The sequence below is a fragment of the Pristis pectinata genome, chromosome 8 (assembly GCF_009764475.1).
Source record: "Pristis pectinata isolate sPriPec2 chromosome 8, sPriPec2.1.pri, whole genome shotgun sequence".
NCBI lineage: Eukaryota > Metazoa > Chordata > Chondrichthyes > Rhinopristiformes > Pristidae > Pristis > Pristis pectinata.
In genome coordinates, this window is record NC_067412.1 from 83,277,784 (window position 1) to 83,295,613 (window position 17,830).

General features: G+C 39.5%; 2 protein-coding genes and 1 long non-coding RNA gene across 3 annotated transcripts in view; 2 read left to right on the forward strand and 1 right to left on the reverse strand.

Annotated features, from left to right (window-relative positions):
- chic1 (cysteine-rich hydrophobic domain 1) overlaps positions 1-3,688 on the forward strand; it is a 34,577-nt gene extending 30,889 nt beyond the window's left edge. Inside the window, exon 6 of the mRNA XM_052022097.1 lies at positions 136-3,688. Within this exon, the coding sequence (XP_051878057.1) occupies positions 136-186 (51 nt within the window). The 3' untranslated portion in view covers positions 187-3,688. The remainder of the gene's footprint in view (positions 1-135) is intronic.
- LOC127573680 (uncharacterized) overlaps positions 1-17,830 on the reverse strand; it is a 48,235-nt gene that overhangs the window by 29,572 nt on the left and 833 nt on the right. The window contains exon 2 of the long non-coding RNA XR_007956799.1: positions 15,529-15,639. This is a non-coding gene — a long non-coding RNA (uncharacterized LOC127573680). The remainder of the gene's footprint in view (positions 1-15,528; positions 15,640-17,830) is intronic.
- LOC127573678 (pre-mRNA 3'-end-processing factor FIP1-like) overlaps positions 16,692-17,830 on the forward strand; it is a 32,887-nt gene continuing 31,748 nt past the window's right edge. Inside the window, exon 1 of the mRNA XM_052022096.1 lies at positions 16,692-17,099. The gene's annotated coding sequence lies outside the window, so the exon portion shown is untranslated. The remainder of the gene's footprint in view (positions 17,100-17,830) is intronic.

The following is a 17,830-nucleotide window of genomic DNA, read 5'->3' on the forward strand; positions in this document are numbered from 1 at the left end:
TTGCGTTAAGTGAAATTTCATACTGCACTGCATCTACTGTTCACTGAACATTTCAGATTGTTGTTTTACTGTCTGAAAAATGTTTAACGCTAAATGTTGGTTAAGGACAAAGTAACTTCCTCTTATTCTTTACAGGTAATACTAATAGAATTCTTACCAAAATTTCCTATATTCCGACCAGACTAAGAAAAAAAGCCAACCATCAAGAAAAAGCATATCATTCCTGCCCTGAGTGCCTTGTAGTTACCTGAACAGATGACTGCCAATACACCTGTTTTAAGAGTAATCTACTGTAGTGAGTGTAGATACCTTTCTAATGTATTTTTCCTTCACAAGCATATTTTGCACATGTATTATTTTCTTTCTTTGAAGTGTTGCACTCCCTCACCCTCTCTATGAAGACAGAGGTGTTTCACTTTGAAAGAATTTCAATCTTGTACATAATGCTTCAGTTCATATTGTACAGTGTGGTATGTTAATGTTTACAGAATGTTGCTCTTTTACTACACCCCCAAATATTGAAATATAGGACTTTTTTGATTAAATGTGACATTGTTTGCGTAGATCTCAATCTGTATTCTGTATTCATAAAGAGATTAGCAATGCAACCGGAAGAGAAAGTGCCTTGGTGTTATTGTAGGAACAATTAATCCCATTGAAGTACATATATTTAAAAAAAAGCAAATCTAATATATACTACATTTGAAAATGACTGAGGAAGTGGAGTAGATAAAGCATGTTGGGAGAGTAATTAGGTCACTTGTGCGAAATTGATGGGAAGCATCAACCACTACTTGTGCCTGACTCCTGAAATTTGGAACAAATGGAACTAAATTTTTGGAGGCAAATACAGGTAGTGACTAATATGGTCACCACCAAAAACTAATTTCTCCCCAAATACTTCTGACAGCAACTGAATTTCTCAAGTATTCTGGTCATTTAAGTGTAAATTTTAATGTGCTAATCAGTGAAAGTAATGTTGAATATTATATCTCAGTTTGGATGAAGGAGTAAATGGGTGAAAGATTTAAGCGTATAGCAATCGAAGGAGGTCATTTTCTTATGGTTCCAGTGATCAGGCTCTCCTCATGATGAATAGTCCTTAACCACTCCCACCCAACACTCACTGGCAAAAATCTGTTTTCTTGATCATTATCTTGTTAGTCTTCCCTGAAATTTACTAAAATATTCATTACCTTTTGAGAAAGTGTTCTTGGCTTCATTGGTAAACCTCAAGTTTGATTCCTGTTCAGTAATACTTGCAGGCTGATTAAATATTGGAAGTTGTTATTGTAGGGAAAGATACATTATCAATATTTGCTTCAGCAAAAAATATTAATTTCTCTTGCTCCAAAGCATGCTCTTATGAAGTGGGAATATTTGTGTCTCCAAAGACACAGGAGAGAATGTTAGTGAGGTTATACGTGCTGTTGAAGGTTCTATTCAGGAATGTTAATTTGCCTTGCAAATTTTATATTAACGCATCACTATACCTTCTAATGAAGAATTGATCCTCTGAACTTTTAAAAATTTAAGCTTAAATGCCCTTCTGTTTCTTTAGGATTTCAGTAACTTTTTGATTGGAGAAATGAAATTCATTACTAGTAACATATTGTTGAAAACGCGGAACGCAAGAACTCTGTGAACTCAATCCATATACGTATTGCATTCAGTACAACATTTTTCTGACAGTAAAGGATGACCTTTTCGTGTTGGGAATTAGGAAAAAAGTGGACCTTTTTGATCCAATGTTGTAGTACCCTAACTCTCCTGTCACAGTATCCAGCTGCACTTTTACTGTGTTTATTGCATTTAGCTCCACTCTGCCTGGTAAATTATTCCAAGAATTTGGTGATTTAAATAAAGATGGGCCCATACACTTTGCTTTTCTTAAATGTTTAAATTATCATTGTCTAGTCAATTCACAGTTTTTGTGTGGTACGTTGAGGATACCCTTTTTTTTTTAACTCCTTTTTCCCCTCTGCTTCCATCCCTTACTCTCCCTTCCACAGTAATGCCATATTTTAATTTCTAGAACTTTTAAGAATTTGTCAAATGTAAGTTTTAACTAGTTGTTAAACTGAGTAAAATTAGTTCAGAGATCTGGTGGAAGTGCCAAAATAACTATGTGGTTGTACCTGTGGGAGTAGTTGCCCAAACTACTGAAATCAATGAGTTCTGTATGTAAATCAAAAATAACAGAATCCAGTATAACTACAGGGGGGAAAAAAAACTAGGATAAAAATTTATGGATTACAAATATAACTAACTGCAATTGACCAAGATTATTGCACAGTAATTCCTAATTAATAGAATGGATTTCCAGGTGCACAAAGCATATTGATTATCATTTAGCTTGTATAGTAATCAATATGCTGGTATAAAGACAATGAAACAAATCCTGTCATGTATTTCCTCATTTTAGTTTTGGGTGGATTAGTTTAAAAACTATATACATGCACCAGTCTCACTAACCTTTGCAATAGGAAGGGAAAGACATAACTACCAGGTAATAATGAGGTAAAATTAAACACATCAGATTTTAAAAGCTTGTGTGCTTCACATGTTGGATCATGGCCTGGAAGTTTCTTGCATACTAGCTTTTTGTTGCCTATTTTACCATAGTTGTGCTTTTTGCCAGAACTTTTCACCATAAATGGATAGAAAAATATGAGAATGTAATAACAATTGAAATATTCAGGAGATAGCTATGTGAACCCTGATATTCCTACACAATGTCTTTTAAAATCTGTACAATTTTGTTTTAAATTGTGACCTTTTTGGAAGGAGGGGAATGTTCATTTTCAAACATTTTTTAAAATTTCAACTTTTTTTATTTGAATGTGCCACAAATGGTCTAGATTGCCGAAAGACAAAAATTGGAATTGCAGTTTTATGCTGTTAAGGATGCAAATTCTTCAAACCTGCTTGTGTATAAAGCAGTTTTAAAATAAAAAAAAATTGTTCCAACAATCAAGATCACAATGCAGATGCACGATAGATTCGACACTTGTAAATTACATCAAAATGAAATATTAAAATATTATTTGCCTGCAACCCTACAGGTGAAAAATGCAGAACACATATTCTTAACTTTAGTTGTTTAGTAATATTATTTGACAGATTAATTATCAAATGGTGCATGTTAGTTTTTTTAAGTGATGTCAGCAGAAGGATATAAACAGACATTTCATTTGAATAAAGAGTTAAATTTGCAAAGATCCATCATGGCTTTATGTATTTATTATTAAACACAAGCAGGGGAAGAGAAGAAATGAGTACCTAAACATTAGTCATTGCACTGTATTCCAAGTTCTCCATTCAAACTACATGCTAAAGTGTTGAATGTGCTGTAGGGCAATGGATAAGTATGTGATTAAAAATCCAGTGTTTTGTGAAAAAAGTATTGGCCAAAACAGTAAAATGCTGTACTTGTGAATTGTACATGGCATTAGAAATTTTTAACAGGCCATTAGTTTAAACAAACATTAACAATTTTTTTGAATCTCTTTGATTGAATTCCCTTAATTCCCTTTCTTCTCTTCTCCACCCCTTCCCCAAAAATCCATGTTGTCGTAGTTAAGCTGTTAGCTATTTGTCTATTTCTGGAATGTATTATTTTCAGCTGATGTTTTTCAACTTACCAAGTCATTTATCAATATGTATAAATAAAGTAAGTTTAAATATAGTACAATGTTTTTGACTTTCTTCCACTTGTCTTACTGATTTTCTTCCTTTTTTCTGATTTTCTTCCTACTCTTATTAAATCTTCAAATGTAATCATTACAAAAATACAATCAACCCACCATTTTAATTTTGCATCGGGGCTTCTGGGCAAATGGTGATGTTAAGAGATTGCATAATAGACATTGAGACCAATTAATTCCTATACGTTATACCCTTTTCAGCCTGTGAAGAAGATGGAGATGGTAGGATTGTTCACTGTTTGCTAACTAAGTGGAATTGAATAGGTTAAAATCATCATATTTTCTTCCCAAGTTATTTTTCTTTAGAGTACTGCTTCGCATCATATAAAAACTTTAAGTGCCTTGCACAGAATTGGTTACCTTTTTCAGAATTAAATAAGGTAACTGGATAACCTTTCCTCAGATTATTGCTCTATCCTAGAAAAAGATAACTTTATACATCAAATGTTGTAGAAATGTGGAACTAGCTTAGCCATGCCTTTGACTTGGATGTCAAAAACATTGGTTTTGACATTCACAGACATTCATTTTAAAAACCATAAACTGCTCCAGTTTAAATTATTTAAAGTATTTAAATTATCTTTGATCTTTCTATAAGCTTTATCCAACTAAGCTTCCCCTTCTCCCCACCTTGACATTTCCCTCTGAATTGAATGGTGAAGCTGCCTGCACCAAATCCAGCTTTGATATAGTTTGTTGGTGCAGTTTCCCCACTGTTAAGTGGAGGGGAAGCTCCACAGCTGTGCTCTCTCAGTGGACTCTGAGGTGTCCAATATTTGAAGAACACTAAATTAAAGCTACTGAAGCTTTAGATTCACAGGTTTGTATAGAAATCCCAAAGTTACAGGGTTATGCAGGGAAGCATTGACAGTTGTACAACAAACTGCCAACATTTTCCTGCAAAATCTGTATCAATGTACGAGAAACACTACTCTCACTTACTGTCCAAGGGAAATTTTCCATTTAGGAAAGCAGATTTATTCCATGTATCTATGCTTTTTGATTTTAGACTGCTTAATTTCTTCATCCTAGAATAAAGATCTTGCATTTGTTGCAGTACTTTAAAGTAACTACTATAAGATTAAGGCCTCTAAAATCTATCCCAATTACAAAGACCTCCTTCCAGCTATAAATCTATGACTGTAGATCCCTGAGCAGAACCTAAACAAATGCATAATTAAGAGTAGTTTTGTAGTGTGAAGTAATTCTTCATGGGAATTAGACTGAAATAGTCTTGCATTCTGAGGTTTGACAGGAAGGTAAGTTGGGGAGTGTGGAATAGCTGGCTGTCAAGTTCTGAAAACACTTCATTTGTTCTGGTTCAAGAACTTAGATGGGATTTTTTTTATTTCAAAAATATTCCTTCATAAAATTTACAAATGTAATAATGTACATTCATTACACCATTCTCTATGCAAGCTATACCATCTCATTTACATGATGTCAAGGTGACGTCAATTTTCCTTAAATTCCTTGAGCATGAGTCCAAGAGCTGTTGTTATTTTGTCATCAATTCCAGCCCTTTAAATTGTGGCTTTTCTCCATAGTGTTTATGTTACCATGCTTCAATGCCTCTCTCTTTGTAGTTCTGGACCATGAAGTGTGCTAATCTGTAATATTCAATCATGGAATCTACTTGCACTGGAACATCAAGTTTCAAGCAGACCAAGGACATCTTTCACTGAACTGCTGATCTTCCGTCAATATTTTAGTGTTTGTCTCTGTATGGTTCCCTGGGAACAGCCCATAAAGCATAGAGTTGTGTGTTCTGCAGTTATTCAAAGTAAACCTCAACCCTGAATTGCTTGGCAAATGTGCCTTCTAGAAGTCAGTAGATGGTCTAATTTCCATCACAACCACTTTGAGGGCAATATGTATTCTTTGAGACTCTGGTTGTGCAATAAAATTCTGAATGGGAGGAACCCTAGCTCCACCAGCCAATTAAGGTCCTGATGCTTGTTTGAAAGTTCAGGTGATGGGCATTTTTTTCCAAATAGCCTTGACAGTCTGCTTAGAAGCTGACCAGGTTCACCATCTTTTTTTTTACTACAAGGCCTCGAGGACATTCCAGGCAAGCCACTGCCTGATTGACTTGTGGTCAAAGTTATTCGTCTACACAAACATTTCTACAAGGAGCAATGTGACCAGAGTCGTCCTTTTCATCACTGGGGATAGAGCACATCCCACGTAGTCACACTTCATAGAGTCCTGTATGAATACTGGGCCTTTGGACCACCATGCCTGTGCAGGGCACTAGTAATATTGGCTTTGGTCATTATCCCCTCTCTTCCCATGCAGTCTTTAAGCCTGTCTGAATCTTTCTCCCATGTGGTTAGCATTTGCCCACAATCCTCAGTGTGGGGGGTGGGGGAGGAAAGAGAAAAGAAAGCCATTCAATCAAAGGCCATATATGAATCTAACAGAGTTAGTTTGATTTTTTTGTTGGCTTTAGTGGATATAAAGGACTCCAGGTACCTTTTTGGGTCCTCTCTAGTGTGCACAATACAGTGGTTGACCTGTTTACCATTCTTTCTCCCCCTCCCCCCCCCCTTCTCCCCTCTCCCCCTGCTTCTTCTCCCCCCATAGATCAAGGCACTCATTCCTACCCCATTCTTCCTGAGATCTCCAATCTCGTGAACAGTTGCTCAATGCTTTATCTCTAGCATATTAATGACCACTCAGGTTTGGTCCAACTTGTTTTTGCAGTTTTCTAAATAACAGACAACTGATTATATCATGATCACTGCATAGAAAGAGTCAATAAAACAAAGACATTTTCACCTCTTCTCAGTTCTTGGGTAATTATAAAGCCAAAGACCCTTACTGCAACTAACAAACACCAGTCCACTTGCATGGTTTGTATATTGGCTATTAACTTTTTTAGTCCTTATGTTACCTTGCTAAGCATCCCATCATGCCTTTTGATTACAATTTTACAACTTCATATGTAGATCATAAGGGTTTGTTTGATACCACACCCCCTGTCCTACATATAGGTGATTGTATCACTCAGTAACACAAAGCTATCAGATCTCTTCCTGCTGGGTACAGCGAGGATCTGATCTGGGTGAATCACTAACCCAAGAACAAACTTGATTCAATTTTTGATGACCTTGGACAAAATATAATCTACATTAAACTGTGAAATGGGTTTCTAATTTCTGATCTTACTCCCCTTTCCATGTATAGATGATTCCCTTTTTTATGATATCAGTAAGATGCATAGCTCAGTACATTTCCAGCAGCTCTGGGCCAATCCGATCCCATGCGTCAGGGACAACTCATCTGGCAAACAATCCCTACAAGGAGTTTTACTTTGAAGGAATTGACAGACCTTGTTAGCTTGACCAGATTAAATGGTTGGTCCAGACTCTCCTACTTGCTGTCATCCAAAATCTTCAATGCAGAGGTCAGAAATTTGTGACAGGTTGGCTTGTGTGTGATCTTCTATTTGTATAGCCTGGCATAGAAGAATAATCAGGCTGCAAGATGTTATTGAGCCTCCCTTTTTCCTGTTGCTGTTAATTACAGAGCTTCCTCTGTAAAACTTTTGGAAGAAGTACCAAAACATCTCATCCTATTCCACAGGGCGGACTCTGGTTTGGAAAATGAACCCGAAGGACTCCGAGGAAAAGAGGGAGACCTGCTGGCTCTTTTCCTCTTGAAACTCATCCTTGACAACAATCCCCATCCCAACCACAGCACGACCAGACTCTGAATGTTTTCTTGGAGTTGCCACATTTCCCATTGATACTTTCTCAGTTTACATAGAACAGTACAGCATTGGACAGGCCATTTGGCCCATGATGTTGTGCCAACCTGAACGCCTGAGGTTTCTGAACACCTTTAGGAATAAAGAATCTCTTGATGTTCATTCTGATTGTTATCCACCAGTGTATCAGGGTATCAAAGAGATCATTCATATCAGAGAATTACACACTTCTCCAGTTTGTTAAATTACTTTCAAGTTTCTCTATTATTTCTGAGGTCATAAGTTTCACATTCAGTTCCCATATTCCCTCTGATGGCCTTTAAGTCTCACTGTAGCAAACGATAAACCAGGAGGAGATGGTGGTCAGACGTTGCCATGGCATTAGTGGATCAGACAATTAATGTTTGGGACAGAAACAGAAAGTCTATCCTGGGCCAAACTGATCAGATAAGATCTCTTTATTAGTCACATGTACATTGAAACACACAGTTAAATGCATCTTCTGCGTAGAGTGTTCTGGGGCCAGCCTGCAAGTGTCCCCATGCTTCTGGCGCCAACGTAGCATGCCCACAACTTCCTAACCCATACGTCTTTGGAACGTGGGAGGAAACCGGAGCACCCGGAGGAAACCACGCAGACACGGGAAGAACGTACAAACTCCTTACAGACAGCGGCCGGAATTGAACCCGGGTCACTGGCGCTGTAAAGCGTTACACTAACCGCTACACTACCATGCCTGCCTAGTCTTGACCCAGGTATATTGCTGTGGTGCTCTACCTGCAGGGTTGCTGAAGGTATTGACCAGCTTGGCAACTTTCAGCTTGGCACCTTTTATCACTTCAATTGGAGTCTGGCTCTGGCATCCACTTTGCCAACAAGTCTGCCAGATTGCCCAACTGCATTGAGAATGGCTGAACACAACCTGCTGTGTTCCTCAGAGGCAGGCGTAAACATTGAATAAATTGAAGCAAGGCGACTTTGAACCTACCACAATAAGATGACTGCCAGCTACTTCTTTAAATGGTGAAATTATCTCATCATTGTGTAATACCCTGGAACAATTATATTGCTTCCTGACCAGATCAGTTGACTAGGACCACCACTGTGACAATCGTCAATAGTTGCTGAGCTATTGGTAAGCCACAGTCCTGTAAAACATCAGATCAGTTTTGACCTTGACGAAATATCCAAATGTTGCAACATATTGCTTAGAGTTTTTAACTCTGCACAAATTAATCAATCCAATCTTTTAATCCATTGTACTGTGAATATACAGCCTAAAGTCTGCTGCCCCCATTTTCCTGGAGCTGGGGTGTCTCACTCTTTGTGTTGCTGTTTCCAGTTTCCCAGAGTTGGGATTATGGGATGCTTCACTGATTCTGGTTTGCTGGAGTTGATGTGTTTTCCTCTGAATCACTGCTGCTAGTTTTCTGGAGGTGGGTGAAATAGTACTGCCCCATTGTTTCTGGCATTTTGGTTCCTGCCTCAAATTATGTGTTTGAGGGGCATATTCTCTGTCATGTTTTCTTTTGCCTATTTCTTTGGTTGTCAGCAGAAGGAAAGTCTCTATTTTCTGATGGCTCTCCCAGCATCTCCTACTGCCTGTGGCTCCTTGAACATTGGAACTAGTGGGTTTCTGGAGCTGCTTTCTGTCTCCACGTGTGATCCAGCTCACCCCAGCTGCTTGGTCATTTTCTATCTCCTCTATGGACTGAGCTTGGTGGCGGTTTTCAAGACTTTGTACCATTCCTCCTCCATGTTGTCTTGTTGCTTCATATCCTGTTTCCTCTACCTCCTTGACATTGTGCTTATCACATGTGGTACAGTGGCATGCAAAAGTTTGGGCACCCCAAGAGTTGAGCTCTCAGATAACCAAGGTCTCAGACTTTCATTAGCTTGTTAGGGTTGTTCACAGTCATTGTTAGGAAAGGCCAGGTGATGCAAATTTCAAAGCTTTATAATTACCCTGACTCCTCAAACCTTGTCCCAACAATCAGCAGACATGGGCTCCTCTAAGCAGCTGCCTAGCACTCTGAAAATTAAAATAAATGATGCTCACAAAGCAGGAGAAGGCTATAAGAAGATAGCAAAGCGTTTTCAGGTAGCCATTTCCTCAGTTCGTAATGTAATTAAGAAATGGCAGTTAACAGGAACGGTGGAGGTCAAGTTGGGGTCTGGAAGACCTAGAAAACTTTCCAAGAGAACTGCTCGTAAGATTGCTATAAAGGCAAATCAAAACCCCCGTTTGACTGCAAAAGACCTTCAGGAAGATTTAGCAGACTCTGGAGTGGTGGTGCACTGTTCTACTGTGTAGTGACACCTGCACAAATATGACCTTTCATGGAAGAGTCATCACGTCCTCACCACAAAATTCAGCATCAGAAGTTTGCAAAGGAACATTTAAACAAGACTGATGCATTTTGGAAACAAGTCCTGTGGACTGATGAAGTTAAAATAGAACTTTTTGGCTACAATGAGCAAAGGTATGTTTGGAGAAAAAAGGGTGCAAAATTTCATGAAAAGAACACCTCTCCAACTGTTAAGCACAGGGGTGGATCGATCATGCTTTGGGCTTGTGTTGCAGCTAGTGGCACGGGGAACATTTCACTGGTAGAGGGAAGAATGAATTCAATTAAATACCAGCAAATTCTGGAAGCAAACATCACACCGTCTGTTTAAAAAAAAAGCTGAAGATGAAAAGAGGATGGCTTCTACAACAGGATAACGATCCTAAACACACCGCAAAATCCACAATGGACTACCTCAAGAGGCACAAGCTGAAGGTTTTGCCATGGCCCTCACAGTCCTCTGACCTAAACATCATCGACAATCTGTGGATAGACCTCAAAAGAGCAGTGCATGCAAGACGGCCCAAGAATCTCACAGAACTAGAAGCCTTTTGCAAGGAAGAGTGGGCGTAAATCCCCCAAACAAGAATTGAAAGACTCTTAGTTGGCTACAGAAAGCATTTACAAGCTGTGATACTTGCCAAAGGGAGTGTTACTAAGTACTGACCATGCAGGGTGCCCAAACTTTTGCTTCGGGCCCTTTTCCTTTTTTGTTATTTTGAAACTGTAAAAGGTGGAAATAAAAAAGTCATCTTGCTTAAAATATTAAAGAAATGTGTCATCTTTAACTTTATGCCTTTTGGAAATCAGGTCATCTTTTACTCGCTTAGTTATTCACAGTAACAGAAATTTTGACCAGGGGTGCCCAAACTTTTGCATGCCAGTGTAACACTGGAGGCTGGAGCTCTGATATCCTTTGAATCATGTGCAACTGCTGCACTCCTGTGTCTCCTTTTGTCTTCCTGCTTGGGCATAACTGCTTGCAGTTTGGACAGGTTTTGTGGAGGGGACCCAGCTCCAGCCACAAGTTGCAGCATTTAACCTGGTGGTGGAGTGTCTGATGGCCCGTATTTGTACAACTTCAGTAGACTACTGCTTTAGAAGAGGCCACTCAGAGTGCAGGTTTGCCACAGATTTGGCACACTCTGTCCTTGATATTCCACACATCTATGACTTGTGTCAGTCAAGAACCATGATGACAGGAGGCTGAGACAAGCATGTGCCCAGCATTGCCTTACTACTTATTTTGCTGGTCCAGATACCATACAGGACTCCCCTTTTAATCTGTACACATATTTTCTCAGGAACATGAGCACATTCACATGATCAGAGGACACTCCTTCTATCAGAATGGGAAGAGGGGATCTACAGTGAGGAACAAAATGGTGCTTCTCTTCCCTTCTCAAAAACACTGATCATTCTTTGGCAGCCCTTAACATTCCTGAAGGAAGCATTGAGGCATTCAGTCTGAGGAAAGTCTTGCAGGACAAAGACCTCTTCAGGTCTAAAGCCTTGAACAAAAGCTTATTCATGAAAATATCTCACTCCCACAGCTCATTGGCTTTAGCAGGCTTATTGTGCAGTTGCATCATTTCTGCTCCCCACATTGAGGTGGTTGAATAGCTCTTCTTGCCATGGTCTCTTGGAGAATTGTCACTCATTCTCTCTCTCTTGATCACAGGCTTTCCCCTACCAGATAAGTATCCAGAAGGTCCTGCACTGCACCATTCTTGCTGGTGAGAATCAAAATGGCTTTGGCAAGGAGGTTCTTTACAAGCAATTCACTCAAGATTACAATTAACAGCCAGGGAAGTGGCAAATGTGGGCTGCCAGAAGATCCTGGAGGTTTGTGTTTTAAATATTTTCTCCATGTACTACTTCAATAAAAAAAATGGGTGTTATCTTGCAATACCATTTTCTAGATTAAATGGAAATTTTAAAAAAACTGCAACACTAACAAGATTCCACCACCAGACACATATTCCCCTCCCCTTTCAGTGTTTCACAGAGATCATTCCCTTCACAACTCCCATTCCCAACCATCACACCCCATCTTATGGCACCCTCCTATGCAAAACCTGTCCTTTCACTTCTTTTCATTCCACCATCCAGGGACTAAAACAGAAATTCCAGGTAAAGCAACATTTTACTTACACTCCTTCCAACCTACTTCTTGCATTCAATGTTCACAACATCTTCTCTATTTTGGAGAAACCAAACAGAGACTGAGTGATCACTCTGTGGAGCGCCAGTGCTCTGTCTGCAGGAGTAACCTTGAGCTTCTGGTTGTCTGTCACTTTAATTCACTATCCCACTCCCAACCTGACCTTTATTTCTGCAGCCTCCTACACTACTGCTATGAAGCCCAATGCAAGCTTGAGGAACAACATCTCATCTTCCAGATGGGTACTTGGAAGCCTTCCAAACACAATATTCAATTCTCCATCTTTAGGTAGCTCAGTCTTTCTTTCTGTCTATATTAGAACTGGCCATTTCTGCCTGAAATCATGTTGACTCAATTTTTTTTATATAGTCTAGCCCATTGGGCATGTCCCATAGCCTTACCATTTAGAACATATTACACAAACATAGAAGCTTAATATGCTATTAACTTCTCCTATTAATTCATTTGTTCTCTTTGTGCTACAAATCCCTCCCCCACTTCTCCTACTGAAAACTAACTTGTTTTTCTGTCTTTCCCAATCCTGATGAAGGGTCCCAGTCCCAAAATGTTAACTGTTTCCTTTTTCCACTGATGTTGCATGACCTGCTGAGTGTTTCCAGCATTATCTGTTTTGTTTCAAATTTCTAGATTGTTTGTTTCCTTAATACCTAACAATTTTTGGTTGAATAGATTGTAATTGTGAGTTTATATTCACTATGTATTTTACCACTGAAAAGACGCTCTCCTCCACAGATAAACACACAATCATTAATTATAATTAATTAATCTAGTGCTCTTTATGATTTTTTTTCTTGGAAATATGTATTCCAGATTTTCGAAAGTTAATAACAGCTACTGTGATTCTCTTCAGGTTGTCTTTCAGTTATTACTTCTGCCTATAGGTATAATAGTTTCATAAAATATATGAATTTATACCTATATAAAGATCTTCAAAAAATCAGCTATAAGCAAATAGCTGCATTTCTAGGTTCTTCTCACCAGAAGACATCAGAATAAACACTAATAAATTAGATAGAGCAAAAATAGTTTTAAGTGAATAATGTTTGTAACATGGTTCACAAGGTGTAAGATGTTTTCCAAAGGTTTTAGCTCCACATTAAGCACTTTCCAACTTGCAGATTCTATATTAATGCTGCCCTTTGATTTAGAGAGAATAATATTACTGAACAGTGAGACCTTGGGGTACACATACGTACTTCCCTGAAAGGGGTGACAAAGGTAAACATTTTGAATGCTTGCTTTAATGGGCTGAAGCATTGAGAACAGGAATGGGGCTGTCATGTTACCGTTGCATAAATTTTTGGTTAGGCCGCACTTGGAGTATTGTGTGAAGTTCTGGTTGCCATGCTATAGGAAGGATGTGATTAAGCTAGAGATGATGGAGTGGGCAAATTACTGGAGAAGATTCTTAAAGACAGGATTTATGGGCATTTGGAGAAGCATAGGCTGATTAGGGACAGTCAGCATGGCTTTGTGAGTGGCAGGTCATGCCTCATGAACCTGATTGCATTATTTGAGGATAAGACAAAGCACATTGATGAAGGTAGAGCAGTGGATGTGGTGTACATGGATTTTAGTAAGGCATTTGATAAGGTTCCTCATGGAAGGCTCATTCAGAAAGTCAGGAGGCATGGGATCCAAGGAAATTTGGCTGTGTGGATTCAGAATTGGTTCGCCCATAGAAGACGGAGGGTGGTTGTAGATGGAGCATACATTGCCTGGAGGTTGGTGACCAGTGGTGTTCGGCATGGATCTGCTCTGGGACCCCTGCTCTTCATAATTTTTATAAATGACTTGGATGAGTATGTCGAAGGGTGGGTTAGTAAGTTTGCAGATGACACAAAGGTTGGTGGTGTTGGGGATAGTGTAGAAGGTTGCTGTAGGTTACAACAGGATATTGATAGGATGCAGACTTGGGCTGAGAAATGGCAGATGGAGTTCAACACAGAAAAGTGTGAAGTGATACACTTAGGAAGATTGAATTTGAAGGCAGATTACAAGGTTAATGGCAGGACTCTTAGCAGTGTGGAGGAACAGAGGTATCTTGGGGTCCACGTCCATAGATCCCTCAAGGTTGCCACACAGGTTGATGGGGTTGTTAAGAAGGCATATGGTGTGTATTGAGTTCAAGAGCCGTGAGGTAATGTTGCAGCTCTAAAGAACTCTGGTTAGACCACATTTGGAGTATTGTGTTCAGTTCCGGTTGCCTCCTTATAGGAAGGATGTGGAAGCTTTAGAGAGGGTACAGAGGAGATTTACCAGAATGCTGCCTGGATTGGAGAGCATGTCTTATGAGGATAGGTTGAGCGAGCTAGGTCTTTTCTCTTTGGAGAGAAGGAGGATGAGAGGTGACTTGATAGAGGTGTACAAGACGATGAGGCATAGATTGAGTGGACAGTCAGAGACTTTTTCCCAGGGTGAAAATGGTTAACACGAGGAGGCATAATTTTAAGGTGATTGGAGGAAGGTATAGGGGGATGTCAGAGGTAAGTTTTTTGCACAGAGAGTGGTGGGTGCGTGGAACACACTGCCGGCAGAGGTTGTGGAGGCAGATACATTTGGAACATTTAAGAGACTCTTAGATAGGCATTTGAATGATAGAAAAATGACTATATGGGAGGGAAGGGTTAGATAGATCTTAGAGCAGGATAAAATGTCTGCACAACATTGTGGGCCTAAGGGCCTGTACTGTACTAATGTACTATGTTGTAAAAGATTCATAGGAAAGATTCATCGAACAAGAAGCAAACTGCTGGAGGAACTCAGTGGGTCAGGAGGGAACTGGACAGTCAAAGTTTCAGCATCTGAAGTCTCTTGTGTCTTAGGAACGTTGCCTGGACTGGAGGGCTTGAGTCATAAGGCAAAATTGGATAAGCTGGGACTGTTTTCCTTGGAGTGAAGGAGGCTGAGGGGTGACCTTAAATAGGTTTGTAAAATTATGAGGGGCATAGATAGGGTATATAATCACAGTCTTTTCCCAGAGCAGGGGAGTCTAACACTAGAGGACATAGGCTTAAGGTGAGAGGGGAAGGATTTAAAGGGGATTTGTGGTGCAAGTTTTTGACACACAGGGTGGTGGGTATATGGTTTGAGTTCCAGAGGAGGTGGTAGGGGCAGGTAAAATTGCAATGTTTAAAAGACATTTGGAGAGGTACATGGACAGGAATGGTTTAGAGGGATATGGGCCAAACATAGACAAACTGGATTATTGTAGACAGGCATCTTCCTCAGCATGGACATTGGTCTGAAGGGCCTGTTTCCAAACTGTATAAATCTATGAATCTAAACATTAACTGCCAATGGAAAATCTGGTTAATGTGCATCACTAGAATTCTGGCACACCAGTGCTGGTGTTTTTTATTTTAAATGATTGCAGTAAAATTTTAACAAAATACTTTTTTTTGACAATGTTCGGCATTTTGTTCTATTTCTTTTGTTTTTTTACACACCTAGTTATGGTGGTTGTACTTCTGAAAAATACAATGCAAAAGAGAGAATTTTGAGAAATCAAAGATAATTTCAATTCTAAATAACTGAACCAAAAAGAGAATAACAGTCCTGAAGAAGGGTCCTGACCCGAAATGTTGACCGTCTGCTTTTCTCCACAGATGCTGCCTGGCCTGCTGTGTTCCTTCAGCATTATAGTGTTTTTCATCTAGATTCCAGCATCTGCAGTCCTTTGTTTCTCTAGAAAATAACAGTATATGAATTCTTGTTGGAAATTTCTCATTAGGTAAAAGAAAGATGTTGAAATTGTTACATGAAGTAGATCAATTTGCTTTTGCAGAAGGGTGTAAGTAGATTTGATTCAGAGAAATAAAACATGAAAAATAATTAGATGGTTTCCAAAATGGAACGGAATGATTCTTCGCTTTCTCTTTTCTCTGTGTTTTTAGTTACACAGAACAAACTCTGCCCGAACCTTACTCTACTGAAGTCTAATATTCTTTCCCTCTTGATTCTCTCTCATGACTACATAAACTGATTTAGGGTTAATATTTTCCTTATTTCATGCAATTTTGTCTCAGTTTCACTTTTCACCTCCGGCTCATTCAATTCTCAGACCAGAAAAGAATACATGAGCCAAGCAATGAATGCCATCACATTGCTCATTAAGAATGGCTAATATAATAAACAACTCTTGGCCACACATGCATCAGCTTCCCTGTATCATGATCAGAAGAAGTCTGATTTTATTTCCCTATTTAGACTAGAGGTAACAATACTAATTCTTGCACCTCAGCCATTGGCCTCACTGAGGCTAGCTAATTCCAGTTGATATGACTTTGAATTTATTAGGGACTAAACTGGGCTTTGGTATTCGTGCCTTCAGGGACCAAGCAGCCTCCTAACAGTTGAAAGTAGCACCTCAGATGCATAGGCATGCTTCCAATGGGAAGTAGGTCAGATTCCATCTATCTGAATGGGTTTGCACATATGTACCAACAACACTCACTGCATATAAAGCAGGCAGATTATGAATATTCAGCCTGCAATGTGGATTTGTATCCAGAACTGCCATTTTTGAATGCCACACATTGGTTACGCTGTCTTAACCTTACACAATTGAAGACAACGTTAAACAGCAGGAAGGTTGCCAAACTCCTCTCCTCCCAGGCCTCCCCAACCTTCCCCACCAATACTGCTTAAAGAGATCATAAGCCAATCATGGGTAGTTGCTGGATTATTCCTTCCAGCTGCTGTTGCAAAACTGTGTGTTTTTTGAACCTTCCTATACTTGCCTAAGGTTTCAGTAGTCCATGGGGAGTACTGCTGCATAAGGTGGGGTTGTGATGCGGTTAGAGAGGAGAACACAGTGATCACTAATGCAGAGTCGCGACATCTTGCCAGAGATGAGTGAGAAGAAATAGCAGGATAATTTGCACAGAATTTATTCAGATTGCAGGCCTTCAGGATTTCATTATCTGACTTTATGCACTTCGTCTGCAATATTCCTCTGCTCCTTGGCAAGTTGAGGTTTAACATCTTGATAACGAGGTTTAGTCCCTTGTGATATTCCTCTGGAACTCAATCTGGAACCCAGACATGTATACACAACAAGACCATTGTGGGAGTGTACACCAGAGACCTCCTTCAAGAGCTGCTTCCAGTTACTGAATTGCTTTGCGGGAGCCAGACAGTACTTGGTGAGTAGATATTAAAAACTATTGCAGTGTGTTGCATACCATATAACCTAATCATCCATGGGAGAACAGCCCTTACCACCACTTGTCAAGTAACAAGGAGCATGAACATAAGGAAGAAGAGGTGAAAGCAGAAATATGTGAAACTAGGGAAGCCACAAAATCAATATCCCTTTTTCAAATCAATAGCCCAGTGTCCAGATGAAGGGTCTCGATCTGAAATGTCGACTTCCATTTCCCTCGATGGTGCTGCCTGACCCTTCTTGAACCAACCTGCACAACCCTAATCACCATCTCAGTACAGCAACACCATGACCACTTTGATCACTTTGCACTACAATGGATTTTTTTTATCTAATTGTGCTTCTTCTTGTAAAAATTGTGTATGATTTAACATGTTCTTCTTGTGAATGCTATTCACAAGAACATAAGTTGAACAAATTATACACAATTTTGTGTACATGTTCTTCTGTTGCTATGTGCCTGTGATGCTGCTGCAAATGAATTTTTCATTGCACCTGTGCATACATGCACTTGTGCGTATGACAATAAACTCGATTTTGTCTGTGACCCACTGAGTTCCACCAGCATCTCGTTTGTTGCTCCAGATTCCAGCATCTCCAGTCTCTTGTGTCTTCATTTAAATGTGGCTTGCTTTAAAAGTATTGAAGCCGACCATTCAAAATCCCAACGTATTTACATGGAACATTAAGGAAACCTGATGGAATTGTACA